General features: G+C 38.3%; 1 protein-coding gene across 8 annotated transcripts in view; it reads right to left on the minus strand.

Moving 5' to 3' along the window:
* The window catches only part of dmd (dystrophin), a 237,241-nt gene that overhangs the window by 94,034 nt on the left and 123,161 nt on the right, over positions 1–20,046 (minus strand). For all 8 annotated transcript variants that reach the window (XM_028468300.1, XM_028468321.1, XM_028468289.1 and 5 more), the window contains 10 exons: positions 18,572–18,764; positions 13,607–13,752; positions 8,172–8,272; positions 7,187–7,298; positions 6,989–7,102; positions 6,744–6,899; positions 6,250–6,420; positions 3,659–3,841; positions 3,053–3,187; positions 1,221–1,370 (listed from right to left, as the gene is read on the minus strand). In XM_028468300.1, coding sequence (XP_028324101.1) covers positions 1,221–1,370; positions 3,053–3,187; positions 3,659–3,841; positions 6,250–6,420; positions 6,744–6,899; positions 6,989–7,102; positions 7,187–7,298; positions 8,172–8,272; positions 13,607–13,752; positions 18,572–18,764 — 1,461 coding nt within the window. The remainder of the gene's footprint in view (positions 1–1,220; positions 1,371–3,052; positions 3,188–3,658; positions 3,842–6,249; positions 6,421–6,743; positions 6,900–6,988; positions 7,103–7,186; positions 7,299–8,171; positions 8,273–13,606; positions 13,753–18,571; positions 18,765–20,046) is intronic.

A 20,046-nucleotide genomic window follows, 5' to 3' on the forward strand; every position in this document is an offset into this window, starting at 1 on the left:
AGGACACTTCCTCTCATTAGTTTTCAGGACGTTTTAAAAACAGTGAAATTAAAACGTCGTCTAAAGTATGAGGAGAGATATGGAAACAATGGATTCCTTCTCCTGCCTGGCCTGGACTTATCTCCACATGGGTTTTTGAAAGTAGGACATTGATATAATAAGATTAAATGCGTAATCTACTGTCTCCACATTTACTTGGAGCCGTGCGTGCTGTGCCATGGCTCCATCTGAGGAAAACAGCTGAAAACACTGTGAGGGAATCATGTAATGTTTCTAAAAAAATAAAACATTGGTTTAGACATAGATAGTTAACGTTTAGAACTGCTGTGTTTGATTTAACATCAATATTTACAAATCTAAATGCATCTAAAGGTCTGGTACTGGTGATTTCCTGGAGGCCTTTGCAGCAGATCTTAAAGTGTTGACAATACAATAGTTGACAGGACTGTATTGTATTTTCCTTTGGAATCTCTGAATGCTGTGAAACGTGTTTTCTCTAAAGAATGAAGTGAACTAGCAATAAAAGCTATTGATTTTCTTCACCTTTTTTTCTTTTTCTTTCTTTTTTTTTTTGCACCCAGTACTTGTATAGTATAACGGTTAGAAACTCCTATTTGAATGAATGAACTATGTATGAATGTAGTTTGGTGGTAAATGGTGATATAATCAATGTGAAAATTATACATTTTAAAACCCCAAAAAAAAAAAATTGAAAAATTGTGTTGGTTGCCAACTTCCCCAAATCTTTATTGAGGGGAAAATAAAAAGTTTCTGTTCAGGTGCAGATTAAGTGCAATAGTAACTGTGATCAGAAAGTACTAAACAGATATAATATAGTGATTCTCAGCTAAAATAAGGAATAACTTAAACTTTAAACCAATAAATAAAATATGCTAAGGTTTAATTTATCCCGACAACTTTTTTCATGAAATGTACTTTGATCCCCTGACATATTTCAGCTGCCAACTGTAAGTCTTCCTCAGACTTAGAAAAGTTAAAGATGCTGATGTAAACCTCTTGTTTATCGAAAGAGGATAAAAACAATTGTGACCCGAAAAAAAATGTGACCGCAGGGTCTGTGGTTTCGTAGTAGACACTGAAGCAGAGAACAAGAGCTCTCCTACGGGACCTTTACATCCCCTTAAACAATGCACGGCTGATGTCACAAATCCTGACAAGATAAGTCTTTTGAGCCACCAGAGAATAGTCAAAGCTCTTACCCTTGCCATGAGCTCGTCCCATCTGGTGTTGAACGCATCTAGTTTTTGTTTAATCAGCTCATCCAGAACGCCTCCGTCCATCAGTGTCTGGGCCAGCTCTCGGATCTGATTTCTGTTGTCCTCTGGGTGTCGCAGGAGAACCTCCAGGCTCTACGAGTGCAAACACATAGATAGTGGTAAGGGTGTAAGAAAAAATTGGTTTGGCGATATATCGCGATTTTTCGCCACGCGATTAGAATCTGTTGTAGAAACAAAAGTGATTGTAAAAGTAAATGCAATTTTAAGGTTTGATAAACATACCACTTTGTTGTTTGTTTGTTTTAATTATGTTCTTAGACTGAGTTGTAAATTTAGACCGCAGCTAGTAAAGGTGTAAGAAGAAAATGGATTCTGCAATATTTCACCACGTGGTTATTATATTGATCCAAAAAAATGTCCAAATTGATTTTTTTAAATCGTATTTTTTTAACGAAGAAATTCAGAACTTAACAGAGTCAGAATCTATTGTAGAAGCAAAAGTAATCATGTAATTCAACAGTTTGATAAACATACCACTTGTTTTTGACATTGGTACTTGAATTACAGTAAGTTACCATTTACTTCTTCTCACAAGTTCAAACATTTTTTAATAAAGTGTATTTCAAACCATTTTGTACTTGCACATGTCGTATCGTGACATGCAAATCGTGAATCGTATCGTCAGATTCATGGCAATGCACAGCCCTACATAGCAGGGATCACTTTAGCAACACTTTGTCCACTAGCTTCACAGTTTTCAGAAGTTAACTTTAACCAACACGCTGGCTGTTCTCTCCGCTAATGATGGAAAGACCGAGTTTCTTGAGGAGTCATCTGAACCCCAGACATCTGACCTCGCACTTTGGAAACTTATGAGACACTTTGATATTGAAATCCTCACTAATCCTGCTGAATAGCCAGGTGTTTGCCTTTGGAGTTGAAGAGACTTTAGGCATTTTGCTTTGTTTCATCTCACCAAAGCCTTGAATGTGGATTCTCAAGCTCTCGACAGCAGCAGTTTGAGTAAATGACGAGGTACGATTTACACTTAATTCTCTCAGTCAGCAGGAGACACTTGACCAAACTTCTACGCATAAAGTCAGAAACAGTCACGCTAATAAATGTTTTAATCAACACATAAAGACCTAGTTTTGCTGTAAAGGTGTGACAATGTAGAACAACAATGGGCAACTTGCATTGATACAGAGAGATCAAAGGGTTTGGTTTTTGTTGATTTTGCTTTAATATTTTGTTGTTGTTTGGTGTGTTTGACATGTTTTTGTGTATTATTGTCACCATTTTGTATTTTGTTCACTTATTTTGTTTGCGTTTGTGTTTTTGGAGTCATTTTGTGAAGTTTTATCTTTGTATATTTATATGGCATTCAGTGTATTTTCGTTGTTGCTTTGTGCGTCATGAGTCATTGTGTGTAATTTTGGAGTACTTTTTTGTGTCTTTTGTTTGAATTTTTATCAAAATTTCCTGCCATATTTTTACTGTTATTTTGTGTGTTTAACATCTTTTTATGTGTTTTTGCCATCATTTTCTATATGTTTATCTCATTTTGTGTACTTTTGTGTTTATGGATTCATTCTGTGTGGTTTTGTTGTATTTGTGAAAAATGTTTCTGTTTTGTGTGTCATGAGCCATTTTGTGGCTTTTTCTTATCATTTTGTGTATTTTCCTGTCACTTTGTGTGTTTGGAGTCACTGTACTTCAGGGGCTGCATAGAATTAGACGGGGGCAGATGTTATGTTTGACTAAGAAGCATTTACCTTTCTGCAAAAAGAGAAAAACTCCTTTGAAACACTCACATCCAGTGCTTCCTGTAACTCCTCTGCTCCACCTTCCATTTGCTCTGTCTCATCAAGCTTCTGCTCGAGCTGGTCCAGGAATGCGTTCTCCTGCTCCAGGTAGGAGAGCAACTCACACCAACACGCCCACACCTCCTACACACACACCCGGGCAGATTCCAATGCTTCATTAAAGTTTAACACAAATATACAAAAAATATCATCCAAAAAGTGCACACCATGTCCTTCAGTGGAGGAGAAATAGCCTTGGGCCCAAATCATACAGTCAACTTTCCTCCAGGGTCGAGTAAACTGCATTTTCTATTATTATTGTTGTTCAGCATTTAAAGATTAAAGAAGGACCTGAAACCTTGATGCTTGGAGGATGCTGCATTACTGCCGCTCATTTATTATAAAATTTTTACTGCTTCCGAATACACATCCGAGCCGTTCCTGCTGACTGATTTTCACACTGGCCTTATCCTCGCCCCAAACTGTGAGGACATGATCACGCTGGTATCTCATAATGTCAACAAGGTCTGTCCTAAAAACCTCATTCTGTGTGTTATCGTCTCCATAAGTCCACCGAGTTCAGACAAACAGCTTCCAGAGGAAGGAGGAGCTCACCTCCAGAGTTTTACACTTGCCGTCGAGGCGGCTGCACAGGCGCTGGTAGTTGGCCGTGAGGACGTCCAGCTCCGAGCGCAATGCATCGTGGGCCGTAGGCGGGGCTTTGGCGATGAAATTGTTGACGCTGTCAGTCAAGAGTTTAACCTTCAGTTCTTTGGAGTGAACCTCCTCCTGGGCTCGCTGGAGCAGAAAACAATCATGATAGAGTAAGTGATATCTGACATTTAACTTTTAAGTGATTCATTTACAAAGAGGAGAAGACAAACAAAAGTAGCAACAAACACATGGAAGTGTTTCACATTGTCTATTGATCATTGTTTAGAGTTTGGAAAATGTTTCCTGTTAAGCTTCCCTGGTCAGGAGAGATGGAAGCAGCCCTAAGCATGATGATACCCCCACCATGCATACCTTATCAAAGCAGAAGATAAAGATGATGCATATCATAAAGTGAATCATCAAAAAAAAAAATTAATATATACATATTTGCGAGTAGTGAAATAACCCAAACTTGGGGTCCAAAGTCGCATAAAGAAAAATTGTTTTCATCCCAAGCAAGAATCTGTATATATACATATATATATATATATATATATATATTAGTACAAAATTAAATTTCAACTTATTTAAAAAATGTACACATTAATTTAAACTGCACTTATTGAACTGCAATTATTATAAATTCCCCCATTTATTCTCATCTATTTAATTTCACCCTGGTTTGAACCATTGATGGGCTATAGACGTTGTGAATAAATTGTACATACAGTAACTACTCCATCTGCTAATTATCTTTGTTGGGATCCAAATTACTATTGATGTGAAAAACACGTTTATTAATGAACCCTGCTTTATTTTGTCTTATTAGAAACATTATTCAGTGTTATTTACAATAAGCTGATTGCAGGTGACTGAATTTAATGTTTTATTGTGTCAACTGTTAATTCAAGGACTTTGGGAAATGAACTTTAAATTAGTTTTATGCTAAATCTTACATTTCCCGAACAACTGATGGATGTCGGAGCACGCTGTCCTTTTAGATAAGTGCAGTAATTGGAAAAAAACAAAGATTAATACCTGATGAGTTTATCTGCATTGGTTTGAGTTTACTTTGTTACATCAGTTAAAGTTGCAGATACATTACAAAAAGCAAGAGATGGAAAAAGAATTACAGAAAGAGAGACGGCTTAATGGATAGTAAGCGATACGCCAGCGAATGAATCGATGTGTCTTCTGTTGACAAAGCCACCGAGAGAGAGAGAGAGAGAGAGTGCAGACAAGGCAACCAATCGATGACTGAGAAAGTGCAGCTAATACCTTCCCAGAAGAAGCAAAAGGGATTAAAAAAACAAACGACTGAACAGATGCACAAACAGTTTCCTTTTAGAGCCGAGCACGGGAGGAAGGCCGAGGCAGACGAGGACGGGGATTAGCAGGAAAAAGACCCGAGTAAAATCAATTTGTCATTTTCAACTTGACTCGAAGGTCAACATTTCCGGGGGGACGGAAATCGGAGGGCTTTAGGAATACCACAAAGAAAACAATATATGTTTTAAAATAAATAAATAAAAAGATCACATCTCACTTCAGCTCATGACAGGCTGAGAGAGTGATGCAGCAAACAGGAAAATCGATACAATCTGATAACGGTAGGAGGACTGAGAGAGACACAAAGCTGTAAGTGAGAAAACAGGAATAAGATAAGGAATGACAAAGATTGAGAAATAAAGAGAAAGAACAAGTCAGTGGAGAGTGATGGTTAGTGCAGGGCTTGTACCTTAAAAAAGAAATAAATAATCCCAATTTAGGATGAGAAATATTTAAACAATGCCCTAAAAGCATTTTATTTACAGTGAAGTAAAATGTTTAATATTGGTTTTATGGATTAGTACAGTGGTTCTCAACCTAAACCAATAATATCTTCTGTTATCCAGGAAGTTTATTATTTTATTTTTGGTGCCATTGGTATATAATCATTTTAAAGATGTAAATCCCTGCTGAAGGTGGTGAAATGGGATTTTAAAAAACACAGAAATCGGTTAAAAGTTGCAAATTGTGGGTTATGGAATTAAAAAATTTAGGGAAATTTAGTTTAAACTGCCAGATAATGGGCATTACAAATTGTGAATGTGGTTAAATTGGCAAAAAAATTAAGATAAAATGTGGTGAAAAGAGGTTAAAATAATGAGTCCATAGATACAGCATTAGGTGAAAAAAATGGTGGAAAGGATTTATGTGCTGAAAATGTGTGGAAAAAAGGAAAAAAAAAATTGCAGAATAGGCATTGATGTTGGATGGAGAAGAGGCAGAAATGGGAGTAATGTAGCAAAAACGCAATAAAAGGAGCAAAAATATGGCAAGAAAAGGAGTAAAATAGGTTAAAATATTGTAAGTTTAATTTAGTTTAGGGTAAAAATAAGCAAAAATGGGCTTTAATTAAAACTAAGAATATTCTTAGTTTCTTGAAGGCGTTTGGTGACCCCCTCCCAGTGTTTCACAATCCCAACGAGGTCCTGACACCAAGGTTGAGAACCCCTCTATTAGATGCTCCATGATAATTCACTACAGAGAACGACCGGTCAGTCCCACACCTTGAGCTCCTCCACAGCCTTGCGTAGCTCCTCGGGGGTCTTATATGTGAAGTCTCTCTCCAGGTAGTCTTCCTCCGCCTGGTTGATCCACTCCTGCATCTCCTGCATCTCTTTCCTTAGGGCCATGGTCTTATCCAGACCTCCCTTCAGAGCAGACTTCTTTGCGTAGGCCTAGGGAACACAGAGCACCGTGAGCAGGGTTGGGCATCATTTGAATTTTTTTCAATTCCAGTTCTTTGTTTTGATTCCGATTCCTAACAGTTCCTAATTCTGATTCCTTTAAGAGGCATGGTCAAAAATTTACATGTTTTAAATGAGCTAGCTAACCAGACGTCTTTCTGGATGAGAAGGTCTGACTCTCTCCATGTTTGGCAGTTTCTTCTTCTGGGAGAATCAGAAAGTTAGTCCCGGGACCAATCGATACACAATGCCCAACCCTAACCGTCAGGGCTTCATGTCATGTGGAAACAATCATAATAGATGAGCGTGCCCACCTGTTTGCAGATGTTCTCCCATTGGCCGTTGAGTTCGTCCAGCTCTTTCTGGATGTGGACGGCAAACGGTGGCTCCGCCTCCTTCTTCAGGTACAGGCCGACTTCATTGATGCCGTTGACGCTAGGTTGGATGGTGTGGATGTCGTTTACGAGCGCCTGGCCAATCAGAGAGCAAGATGAGAGTTAGAGTAGTAAAAATGGAGGCCTCATCTCAGATAATGCCACCGTTAGGAACATTCTCTCACTGTGCATTGTTCTAACTGCTTCTCCAGGGCCTCAGAGTCTCCCAGAGCGGGCCACTCCTCATTTAGAAACACATCAACATCTGCCATCCACTTCTTTAAAGTCTTCACATCGTTCTGGAGAACAGAAGAAGACACCAGTCAAACCGGTGTGTGCAGCACAGTGTGTAGCATTCCTCTGTTGTGTTTTGTAGCTCCTACTTCAAACTGCAACAGTTTGGCCATGAGCTCCTGGATCCTCTGAGCATTTTCTGCCAGTGTGGAACCAAGCCGTCTCCATCGCGCCATGATGGAGTCCATCTCTGCGCGGTACCTACAGCAGCACAAGCAGTCATGGAAGAGCACGGACATGCCAAAGACCAAGACTGAGAATGTTGTGTTTTCTTAAATCCATATTTTGACGGTATTATACAATTATACACCCTAAAAAATACAAAAAGCTGGTTGTGGGTTCTTGGACTCCTTTTTGTGTATCTTTGGAGTCATTTTTGTGTATATTTCTGTCCTTCTATGAGTTGTTAGAGTAATTTTTGTGTATTTTTGTTACTGTTTGGGGTTTTTTGAAACATCTATTTGTGTTTTTCTATCATTTTGTGTGTTTTGGAGTCTTTTGTGTGCTTTTGTTTTGTGTATTTATTCACCATTTTGTGTGTTTTTGGAGTTATTTTGGTTTTGTATAGTTTTCTGTCATTTTGTATGTTTTGGAGACATGTTTCTGCATGTTTATGTCATTTTAACCTTTCTAATACACTTTTTGGTTATACCCTGGCCTCTGGGGACTTCTCGCTGAAATAATATTATTGAACATTCTTGCCCGTGCACAATGTGTTTACTGCGTAGAAATAAAAATACAATCACAGTAAAGGCTTGATCTGAGGATGAAGTCAGCAGAAATTAGGCTTTTTAGATCAATGCGGTTTGATGACAACACAGTCTAATAGAAAACTGTCAGAGCCACAGTGAAAAGGCTCTCAGGTGGAATTCATTGCATTAAAACATGCATTACATTTACCTCTATGATTGTAAAGTAAGACCACACACACGTTATGGTTCAGGATTTATAAAGGTGCTTCATGTGGCCGCATTCACTGATGAATTAAACCCTTCAGAATTTTAATGTAATGGTTTTGATGCTTCAGTTTAGAATGATTTGCACCACTATCAACAAAACACGCCCGTCTCTTACTTCTGGCTGATGTCCTGAGGTGCTTTCAGGAAGACCGGCTCCACAGCAGATGTGACGTAGTCGATCTCCCCTTGGTGTTCAGCCAGAGAAACCTGCAGAGCCTGGCAGGGGGAGGGGCCACATGTACAGAGAAGAAGAAGAAATAAAGATGCTTAGATCACATGTGTCAAACAGTTGTAAATTGTTGATGAAAGAACTATTTTTTTTCCCCCAAATCCAGCAATTTGTCCTCAAATTATTCCACAAAATCTCCCCAAATTAAATAAAAATTGGTCAAAAAATAAATAAATCAAAGTACATTTAAGTATTTGTCACTTATTGCTGAGCCATTGATTATTACTTAAATGTGCAAACATGAGCACATTAAAATGGTTCGTTTCCCATGTAAAACCTGTGGCCCACTTGTGAGCTAGCTGGTCTGTATTTGGCCCCTGAACTAAAATGAGTTTAAAGCCCCTGGCTTGGATCATTAGAAATCAAGAATCAAGGTAAGAATAAAAAAAAAAACCCACTTATTTGCATTCTTCAATGGGACTCCACAACCCACAATGCAATGCACAAAACTTCTTCACAGTGGAGATCAAAAGTTTTGGGTGGCAATTTTGATCTTTTTTCTTTATTTTTGGACAATTTATGTTGGATAAATTAGTTTATGAGGCCTACACTAGGTATTTACTGTCTTGAGCAGCTTTAATATTATTGAATGTAGAAGTTTTCACTGTAATTCCAACTCCAAGAACGTGTTAAATCGTGTACGGGGTCAGGATTCAATGCCAAGATGTGTTGCATTAGTCACCACATAGCTCAGTTTAGATATCTGTAACTGCATATATTACAACTGAGGACATTTTAAGGGATTTATATGTAATCGTATAGAGATGGAAATGTTAAAAAATAGTGGGTACGGCCCACTTGAAATCAAACTAAAACCATTCCTAGGCACATTCATATGTTCTTATTTTTCTTGGATGGCAGCCTATTATGACCAGGAGGAAGAACGGCGTGTGTCTCTTATCCTGTCATTAGGAATGCATTGGATGTAAATAGGTGAGGGGGATACCAGCTTCATTGGCCCAGGTGAGCTGAGCTCAGAGGCTTATCCATGGCTTAGTTGGACCACAGCCCCCTGGACGCCCCTACGTTACCGTAGCCTACCCCACAATCCTGCTGCAACCCTGAATCCCAAGCAGCAAGGCATTAGATACAATTTCTGCTTCACGCTCTGAGCCCAATTCTCTCTCTTCCACACAGAGAGACGCGGCTCATCATAAGTAGCTTTAGTGCATGGCAGGGCATAACTTTTGATAGGTTTTCTATGCAAAGTAACGAGGAGAAGTGATTCATCACGTAATTATAGAGCATATGAGACAATACGTCTGACTGGTTGTCGCACGACTTCAACACAACTACACAAGTGTGTGGCACAGGCTTTCCTGACAGCGCATGAATAGCACAAGTCAGGATGAGTTCAACTTTGAGAATAAGAGAGAATGAATAAGTTCATGAAATACAGTTAAAAAGCAGTTGATGTCTGCTGGAACTTTGTATTTCTTGCTTTTTTGTTTAGATTTCTATAGAAGTGCAGGAGCAGCAGTGAAGTTATCAGTTATTTAAAGCGTATCGGCTTGTCTGCGGCTCTTATTATAAAAGTTATGTGTGTGCAGTAGAACAAGGATGATAAATTATGTGAATTTTCTTTTGAAAACCCAACAACTCTGAATCTCTTTAGTTCCAGGAAGTTCATTGTATCTTCGTTTTGAATACTGTGTTAAGGTTTCATTTATTCAGATAACTTTTTTTTCAGGAAATTTACTTTGATCTCCTGACATGTTTCGACTGTCTGCTGCCAGTCTTCTTCAGAGGTGTCTGTTGATCACTTTGATGTGTCCTTGACTTTCGCATAATAATTCGAAATGTGTCGGGAGATCAAAGTCAATTTCCTGAAAAAAAAAGTCTGAATAAACGAAACCTTAGACAAATTGAACTTGCTGGCATCAAGGACACATCAAAGCGATCGGCAGAGACCGCTGATGAAGACTGGGAGTTGACGGTGTTGAGATCAAAGTAAATTTCCTGAAAAAAACCTTGTCTGAATAAATAAAACCATAACATATTATTACCCACAATTTTTTTCCAAAATGTTTGTATTGGGCAATGAATACATCTTTAAAACAGGATTGTTTGCGTGATTTTAGTTTAAACTTACGTTTTTTTTCTTCAGTAATGTATGTTGTATTTCCTTATAACACTGTGATACTAGTTTAGTTACATTTTACACTTTTAAAGGACTTCATGCCCTCTCTCACTTTACTCTATGCCTTTTCACCATGATTAAAATCCACGTGTAATATGTATGTATATCGTATGTGTATACAGGTGTATGTATATGTGTATATGTTTTCCCTCATATGTCAAATATTAATTGTGCATTTTGTCTCTTAGGGATGTAACGATTAATCGTAAGGCAGTTAAAAATCGATTCATAGGTACCACGGTTCACATCGATGCTCTGAAAATTGAATCGCAGTACTTTTTTAACCAGCAGAGGGCGCTATATATTAATACTTCCAGAAGCGGACGTGACGGGCGGAATCTGCTACTATTTTCTTTCTGGCCGCCATTTACTGTTAAACATGCTCATAAATGATTCTTTACTCCTTTAGCACCGAAAGAATATCTGTAATATTACGTGAATATCTGTAAAAGGCAGGTTTTTCTAATAACTCTGGCTGCTAGCATAGCTTCTCTTCTTCACTGGTGGAATAACTGCATGCCAACCGACCACTGGGTTACCAGCGCCCTCTGCTGGTCTAAACAAATATCTGATGTAAATACAGTAAAATGACTGTTTTTTTTTTTTTTTTTTTTTTTAAAGTCCAATTGTTAAGACACAAAATACATTTTCAGTTGCACTTTTAAAAAGAAAAAGAACTATTACGCAGTTTTGAATTGTTTATTATAGAACCAGAATTTAAATTAATAGGCTTCTTCATTTCTATTATTCCTTTATTTATTTCATTCAAGATTTATTTTTACTTAAATTGCATCATTTTGAATAGTTTATCAAGGGATTCTTTTGACAATGAAAAATAAAAGGAAAATAGTATAGTATTTTCCCCAAAAAAATAAAGGAATATTTTTCAGTCATTTGTCAACATTCCCATTTTGTAAAATAAATCGTGAGAAAATCGTATCGTGAACCCAGTATCGTGAATCGAATCGTATCGGGAGTTGAGTGAATCGTTACATCCCTATTGTCTCTTTATTTCATGTGTTTATTTTTTATGTTTCTTTTTCTTTAATATGTGGTAAACAAATAAATACATCAATATGAAAAAATGGAAAATGAAATTTGAATTACAAACAAGGTAAAAGCACAAACAATGAGGGCAAAAATAACAAAGAATGCAATATACATTGCAATATTGGGTACTTGGAAACTGTTATAAATTTATTTCCAACATAATAAAGCTTAGCTACATTCAAGTATCGTTCATTCAATAGAAACAGACACTAATGTTTCCACATTTCCATTAATCTCCCTATAGTGTTTTTACACCTGGAACAGATCCCTCACATGTCTGGATGTAGGATAGTGAGCATGAGAAGTTAAACAATAAATCATGTAGAAATTAAGTGGCAAATTAAATAAAAGTGAACCGACATTAATCCTTCACAGAAAGTAATAACGCCAAAATTAGAGTGCTGCAGTTAAGCAGCAGTTAAGCAGCTTTCTACCTGCAGATATGAAGACTATTCATAACATAATCATTTCCCTTAATCAAACCAGACCTTTGTTCAAAATGTCTTCCATGTCTCGCTTTCTCACACAAGGCCAGGAGTTAAAATCCCACCTAAGAGCAAATCCCCACACATTTAAACACATTACAGTGAGACATGTGGTTTAATTGTTACACACACACACAGGCCTGCCTTTATAAGCAGTGAGAGAAAAAAAACATTTGTGCAGAAACTTTAATGAGGGCTGATCAGTGCGCAGGATGAATTCCTAATTATTATCTAAAATCAACTTTAATTAATCTAGACTACAAGGCCACATGTCCCTGCTGAGCAAGCACACAATGATCAGGTTTACACAAAGACACGCACAAACATGCACGCATGCACGACCTTGACATTAAAAGATAGAAATCAAAAATTTCAAAACAAGAAAACAACAATAAGGACAATTGTCTTACATTATATACTGGTAATAGGAGGGTAACACAAAAGCACACACACTGTGTGAGAGAGTGTGTGCGTGTGTGTGAGTGTGTTCTTATTGGATCTTGACATAAACAGACATGGATTTGCTCCAGTGGGATTTGACTCTGCTGCCTCTTATAATTGCAAAGTTGTAGACAAACACACTCAAACACATTCCTGCAGCAGAGCAGATACCGTATTTTGCTGCGTATAGGACGCTATTTTTTTTCTTTAAAGTTGAGGGTACGGCCAATGTGGCGGTACGCTGTATGTGTGGATTAGTCAGTCGCACACACGTGTCAGAAGACAGAATATTACTGAACTGTAACAGCCACTGAACATCTCGGTGAACTGAACGTTCAAAAACGAGCTTTGGATAATGTAGGAAAAGTGAAAGCTCTCACAGCTTTAATAACTTTAAAATTGCGTCGGAGCGAGGGACAGCAACAGTCATACATTATATGTTTGCTTTTATTATCTGTGCTTAAAACAAGATGTTTGCTTGAATAAAAAGCAAACACTGCTAATAAATGGAAGTTTGTGGAGCGGGGAGCAATGCTGGCTCGTATTAATTTACAGTGGAAAGGGCGTATAAAAAGTACAATAAGGTTTAAAATAGTTTTTAGTAATAGGAAATAATAAACATCATAAAGTTGCCAAATCACCACGTTAGGTTTCTTTCAGGAGAAGTCGGTGCTGCAGACCCTGAGGCTGACAGAGAGAGAGAGAGAGAGAGAGCTCCAACAGCCTGGATACAGTAAAAATCAGCCAGTTTGTAATAGAAAGAAACAATAAACGGAATAAAAGTTGCCAAACCACACTGTTGGATTTGTTCAGAAGCGAACACGTCAGAATTCTGACTCAGAGTCTGGACCTGACGTGATCGCTCCTGGGGCTGTAAGAAGGACGGATAGAGGGAGCGGTGTATCGGTCTGGATCCAGTAAAAAATTACCATAAAAAGCTGTAAATAAATGGACTGATATGCAGACATGGCGCAGTGAGGTGGTGGAAATACACGGAGAGTGCAGCAGCCCGCTTACCAGCCCGTTCTGATTGGCCTAGAGTACGACATTTGCGTGAATTCTTCTTGGAAAATGGTAAAATTATTAGAATGCGGCACATTCAACAGCCCGTAAAGTGCGGTACTGCTGGAGTCTGGCTTCATTACATCTGTTGAATTTAAATGAAAAGGTATGCAGCGATAGCAGCGTAGTGTTTGTGCAGGTACCTGAACGTCGCTCAGTCTCTGTTCCATGATGGGATGTTCTGTGACGGCCGTAGATGGGACGGCCAGCTTGGCCTCGCACTGTTGTAACCATGCCAACAGAGTGGATATGGTTTCTTTATAACGAGCCGGCGGCAAACTCTCCAGAACTAGAGTCGAACACAGAGAGACAGAAACATGAAGAACCACACACACACACACACACACACACAGTCTCAGGGATGTCACGATGCATGTCTGAAGTGATTTATGAGTGATGTTTTGATGCGTTCTCATGGAGGGTCGTTGATTGATTGTTTTGACTCAAAGCGATGAGCTGACATGACCTGATCTGACTGATCTTTTCAACTCGTCTCCGTATATTTCTCAGCCTGAGGATTGAAGCACATGTCCTTAAGGCTGGCAGCATCTTCTCTTCTCTCGCAGTGTGTTTTCCATGGTGATGACACAGTGTTTTCTCTTCTTTCTCCTCATTGATTCAAAAAGCGATCAGCTTTCATTTTGTTACAGCGGCTGTCTGGTTAGCTGGTGGATGGCTGCAGATTTCTCATTACAAACTAATATAGTTGTTTCTACTGAGACATCCACACACATCTGCTCATGCACTGCAGTGCAGAGATTTGCTAAAATGACTCAGTAGCTTCTTGCTTTGGAGACAGATGTGAATCACTCACAGAAGTTACGCCTAAAAACAGACTTTTGATGATGATTCAGGAATGCCCTGAACACCAGTTTCCTGAAGTACCTGAAAAGTGATCCACTCAACACTAATTGGTCGCTGGAAAAGAAGAAAAACACGTTATCTTCTTAAAAAGCCCACACATCATAGTCTAACCCAGTGGATCTTAACTTTAGGACCCCATTTGGGATTGCGAGACACTGGAAAGGGGTCGCCAGATTTCAACCTATTTTCTTTACTTTTTTATATCCACATTGTTGCTCCTTTTAATGCATTTTTGCTACATTATTACCATTTCTGCAACTTCTCCATCAAATTTCAATGTCTCTTCTGCACATTTTTTCTACTTTCAAGACCCATTCCACCATTTTTTCAACCTAATGTTGCATATATTGACCCATTATTGTCACTTTAAACCTCTTTTCACCACATTTTATGTTTGTTTTTGCCAATTTAAACACATTCACAATTTTTAATGCCCACTATTTGCCAGTTCAAAATAATTTCCCTTTAATTTTCAAATTCCATCACTCACGATTTGCAACTTTTAACACATTTCTGTGGTTTTTAAAATCCCATTTGACCAGCTTTCCCACCATTTTTGGTCACCTTTAAGCCATTTTATTTTGGATTAAAACAAGGATTTACATCTTTAAAATGACTATATACTGTACTCTGGCGCAAATAATAATAAAACTTCCTGGATAACAGTGGATATTATTTAGATGAATAAATTAATGTGGTTATCACAGATTCATAGAACAATGGACCATCATTTTGCTGACTTTATGGATGGGCGAAATTGAATTTTAAAGCTAATATCAGCTGATAACATGCTGACAATATTGTGCATCACTTTAAAGTATTCATCTTTGTTAATCTACTGTGAATTGTGTGGATGACTAAAATCTTCTTTGATCTTCTGCTGGTTTGCCATTAGATTTACATCCTTCTTGTTGTTGTTTTGCAGTCTTTGAGAAATGGTAATTTTACGAGATCCAAAAGCCAATTCCTTCAAGGTCTACTGTGCAAAACAAGAGCTCATCCAGTTTTTTGGATGAACAGTTTGGACACCAGTTGTTCTGGATTTCCCAATCGGTGGATCATTAGGACAGGAACACTGGCACGGAGATGTGTGTTTGTACTACTCAGGTTATTGCAGTTATTGCACATGTTTCATTTGGCCTGGACCCCATGTGTTTCTGTTGAATATCCAAGGTGGGGGGGGGGGGTTACTTCAGATTCAGGCTTCTATAGACATGTCTTGGAGCAGTGTGTGGGCTGCTGACTCAAAGAGTCCAAGCAGAAAGAGACTAATAAGTTTCTATGTGCGCTCAGGGACTGGGAGATGGCTTTGGTCTGAGAGACTTTCAATACATCAGTGCAGACGCTCTGAGAACAGTATTAGTGAGTTTAAGAGTGTCAAACTGAATCTTATTCTCTCAACTCTTCCTTTGAGGCATCTCTCTATAGACCTATGAACTTATGCTTCTATGGACCAAATCAGGCCATTTAGATCATCCAATTTGGCTTGCAGGAGAAACCAAAAATTAGAGAAGGGTGATTTATTGTGTAAATTATTAAATAATTTAGTTGTAGATACCTCAAAGCCTTTAAAATACACACATTTAATACAATTAAACAATATTTTCCAGGGATCACAGTTTTCCCATGCTTACATATTCTACAAAATGGCCTTAAATTAAACAAAAATTGGTAAAAAGAGGAAATTTATGTGAAGATCCTGCTGAGACTCATATCTATTACTTATTGCTTGGATATTGTCGGTGCCTGACACACTTTTAACTCATTCAGTGCCAGCCATTTTCAAATTTTCTACCCCCCTCAGTGACAGCCGTTTTTGAGCATTTTGACTGATTTTAATGACCCACAGAATATTTTCTACTATGACTGAAATCTGACACCAGATTCTGAAAGATTGAAGCCTCTACTGTCATGAACAAAAAAAAAAAACATTTGTTTCTGGCTCGTTCCGTTCTTTTGTAATCAGCCGTTGAATAGAGCAAGTTTTACACAAACCTTCAGTTTCATAGCAAAAAGCTGAGAAAAAAGCCTTTTTGTAAAAAAATCCTGTCAGTGACTTTAAAGCTATTTTTTGCTTTAGTGAAAACTCTAACATCTGAACATTGTTTCCTTAAATAAAACATTAAAAAAAAACACTGAGACCGTGCTTTTGATGGCAAAATTATTATTATTATTATTATTTTGCTGTCTGTCAGAATTGAATGGATTTCTTACTGTATTTTGGCATTCCTCCAACGTTCCCTCCTGTCAGTCTGCACACACACGTAACTTCCTCTTCCTCCCGACACGCAGCAATGACCCGTTTAGCCCAGGTAGTTGATGGTTTTATCTCATGATCACAACATTATCAATAATCTACTCAGGTCCACACATGTTCTGTGTTAGTTTATGGAGCTGTGAGCTGCTGGATACGTCACAATATCACTTTGTAGCGCCATATTCTCACTCGTTCCTCCTTCTCCCACCCAGCTAATGGTAGCATCAGTGGCTAATCTCTCATCTAAAGATGCACTGCTTCCATCGTCAGGGCACAGTTGGTCACTACATCACCCCACAGGTTAGATATTGATGAGGGACCTCCGCCAGGGTGTTTTCTAGTAATCCCCGTGAAAAAACGCAAATGACGAGTTTCTCGTCAATGGTGCTGAGCGTTCGGATTGAAAATGACAAGATATCTCATCGGGGGCACTGAGTGAGTTAAATTATTTACATTTGGAGATGCAAACTAGGGTACAATTATGTTAAGGTTTTATTTATTCAGACACATTTTTCAAGATATTGACTTTGATCTCCAGACGTGTTTTCACTGTCAACTGCCAGTCTTCTTCAGAGGCAGGCATCTGCTGATCGCTTTGATGTGTCCTTGACTTCCACGTAATAATTCCAGCAAGTTCATTTTGCCTTCTTTTGGAATATTTTATGTTAAGGTTTAATTTTTCAGGAAATGTACTTTGATCTCAGAGAAGACTAAAAACATGTCAGGAGATCATAGTAAACTTCCTCAAAATTTTGTTTGAATAAATGAAACCTTAACAAATTGTTCAAAAATGAGACAAAATGAACTTGCTGGAAAAACTAGGGCACAATTGTTGAAATTGCTCATTTTCCTTGCTTATAATCTGCGGAACTATAATGAGTTGGACACCCCTGATTGAATGTAAAGAACCAAGAACCAAGGTATAGAAACTGTGCTTTTGCTCCAAGAATTAACAATGAAAACTTTTTTAAAGTGGACACAGTTTTGTGTTACAAATTGAAATGTATTTTTTTCCTACACTGTGTCATTAACTCTTTTATTCACAAGAAATCAGGAAATTCTGAGACAACGGTTAAATACAGTAAAGTTACAGTTCATGTGTTCCTAATGATTACATAAACATATCAAGTTTAGCGTTATGATCTTTGCTCTCATCTTGCTTTGAAGGTTATATTATAACTGTGCTCTAAGTTATATTCAAATTTATATCAAGTTTTTTTCATCCACTCATAGAATATGCCCACGAACAAACCACAACCCCACAAATCACCCAAAGGAATCTGATTGACTGTTGCAAAAATGTCAAAACCAATGGTAATCGCTTAAACCTAGATACAGTATGTCGTCACCATTATAAGAGCAGGCGCAAAAATCAAATCTTTGGATTTGATAGGTGCTGGTTGCTGAGTCACTCCATCGCAATGTACTTTTATATTTTCTTTGTAGCATCACAGTATTGTGTTTTATCAGACTTTAACTAAACTTGCGCGCTCCAGAGAATAAATCCTCTGGTTCCCACTGCTGCTGAACTGAGTTGTGAACCAACACAAGAACAAAAACCCCCCAGGCCTCTCACAATCCAGAACCAGTAGAAACCTGCTGTCTCAGAACGAGCTGTGAAACCAGCTTAGAAACCAGCCGTGAAACCCACTGAGAAACCAGCGAAACGCTGACCAAGTCCAGAACCCGACACTTTGGACACACTCCATGGTCTTGAACAGCGCCTTGCGGCCTCAGACTCTCTTCAACAACCCGTCTGACACAAAGACGCACTATAGACTCTTTCATCAGAACTCAAGGTACACTCTGGATCTCAAATTCCATTTGGGCCTAAAAGTACTTACAGTCACATAGTCCTCATCTCCATACTGATCTTATCATACTTCTCTCACTCATCTCTACAATAAGGAAAAACGTTTTTGCACTGTCACAGTAGATGTTTGCACCAAAAACTCATCATTCATCAGCACAGAAAATTGACTCATACCCAGCTGAAGCTGCCGCTCCCTGGCCCTCAGGTCCTCCAGGACCTTGTGGTAGTGCTCTTTGAAGGCGTTAATGTCAGCATCCAGGAAGGCAGACGGGTCCTCTTCCCCTTCTTTCTCATCCTTCAGCTCCTGCAGCTTCTTCTCCAACATGTCCACCTGAGGTTGCAGAGAAGCCAGACGGGCCACCTCCTCCTGCCAGGACAAAAAACAAAAACAAAAAAAAAACAGTCACATCTCTTTTTTTGACGTTACCATGGCAACGGGATAATGAAAGCAGGACAAGTCCATCTGGACTCGTTAAATTAAAAAGTGCTGTGTGAGATATTTTCACTTCCAGGTTCCAACCCATTTAACTAATGCTTAATCAGTTTTACACTCCGCAAATGTTTAACTATAGTTAAGATGAAAATGAACAAGAAGCCAAGCAGGAAATTGGACCAACTCAGCAAAAAAAAAAAAAAAAAAAAAAAAAAAAAACTGAAAGATGGCTATAAAACAATTTCTTCAGAAATTCAAACTGTATGCAGAGAAACTGGAGAGTGAGAAAAAAACTCCTCCTCAGCTGGTTTCAGTTGGAAAATGGTAGCAGAGGTTCTATACTATAAAATCCACAAGGTCAGCACAAATTGTTCACACTAAAGTCTGCTTTAATGAAATGTTTAAACACAGTAGTTCAGCTTTCATTAAGTTTGTAGCACTTTTTCTTAAAAATAAATAAAGGTTTAGTTATAGCTACTGTGCTTAGATTGAGGAGCTATCGTTAGCGTACAACTGCTGGTAGCTCCATATTATCTAGTTTGAACCAACTAGTATCTAAAAAAGAACATATTGACCACATAGCCACCTAGCCAACAATACAAACAGTGTTTAGGTTGCTATTTTGCGCTCTTAACAGCTCGGTCCTATTGAGACGGTCCAGATGCTAGCAGCAGATCTTTAGCTAGCAACTTTAGCATGTCCGCTATTCCTTTTTTGAACATATTTTACACTGATAATTACCTCTGTTGTTTTATTCCATCAGATCCAATGTGTTTCAGCTAAATCTTTAGCTAGCAGCTAATCCTTTTTGGATCATCTTTTACATTGATAATTTCCCCGGATGTTGTTTAATTCCATCGGTTCCGATGTGTTTCAGTTCTCTTAATTTGCATGAATGATTAGCGTTGCGCTGATTTTCCAAAGGCAAACTTGTGAAAAAGCTGCGCTCTATTCAGATCCAATCAAATACTAAGTGTGCTTTCAATGTAGCTTATTGTTATCCCTCTGAACCATCAAGAAGTTTAACAGTCTAGCTGGGAGCTAAGAGTCCAAATCCTCCTGTTTACTTCAGGCAGACAAAAGGATTTATCGCTTCAACTGAATGCATTTTTATTAGCCGACAGCTGGTGCCATGAATCGCTGCCGGCTTCAAATGTTTTCCGTAAATATTTCATTTTCCTACTAAACAGTAAAGATTGTCAGTGTGTTTGTGTGT

The sequence above is a fragment of the Gouania willdenowi genome, chromosome 2 (genome assembly GCF_900634775.1).
Source record: "Gouania willdenowi chromosome 2, fGouWil2.1, whole genome shotgun sequence".
NCBI lineage: Eukaryota > Metazoa > Chordata > Actinopteri > Blenniiformes > Gobiesocidae > Gouania > Gouania willdenowi.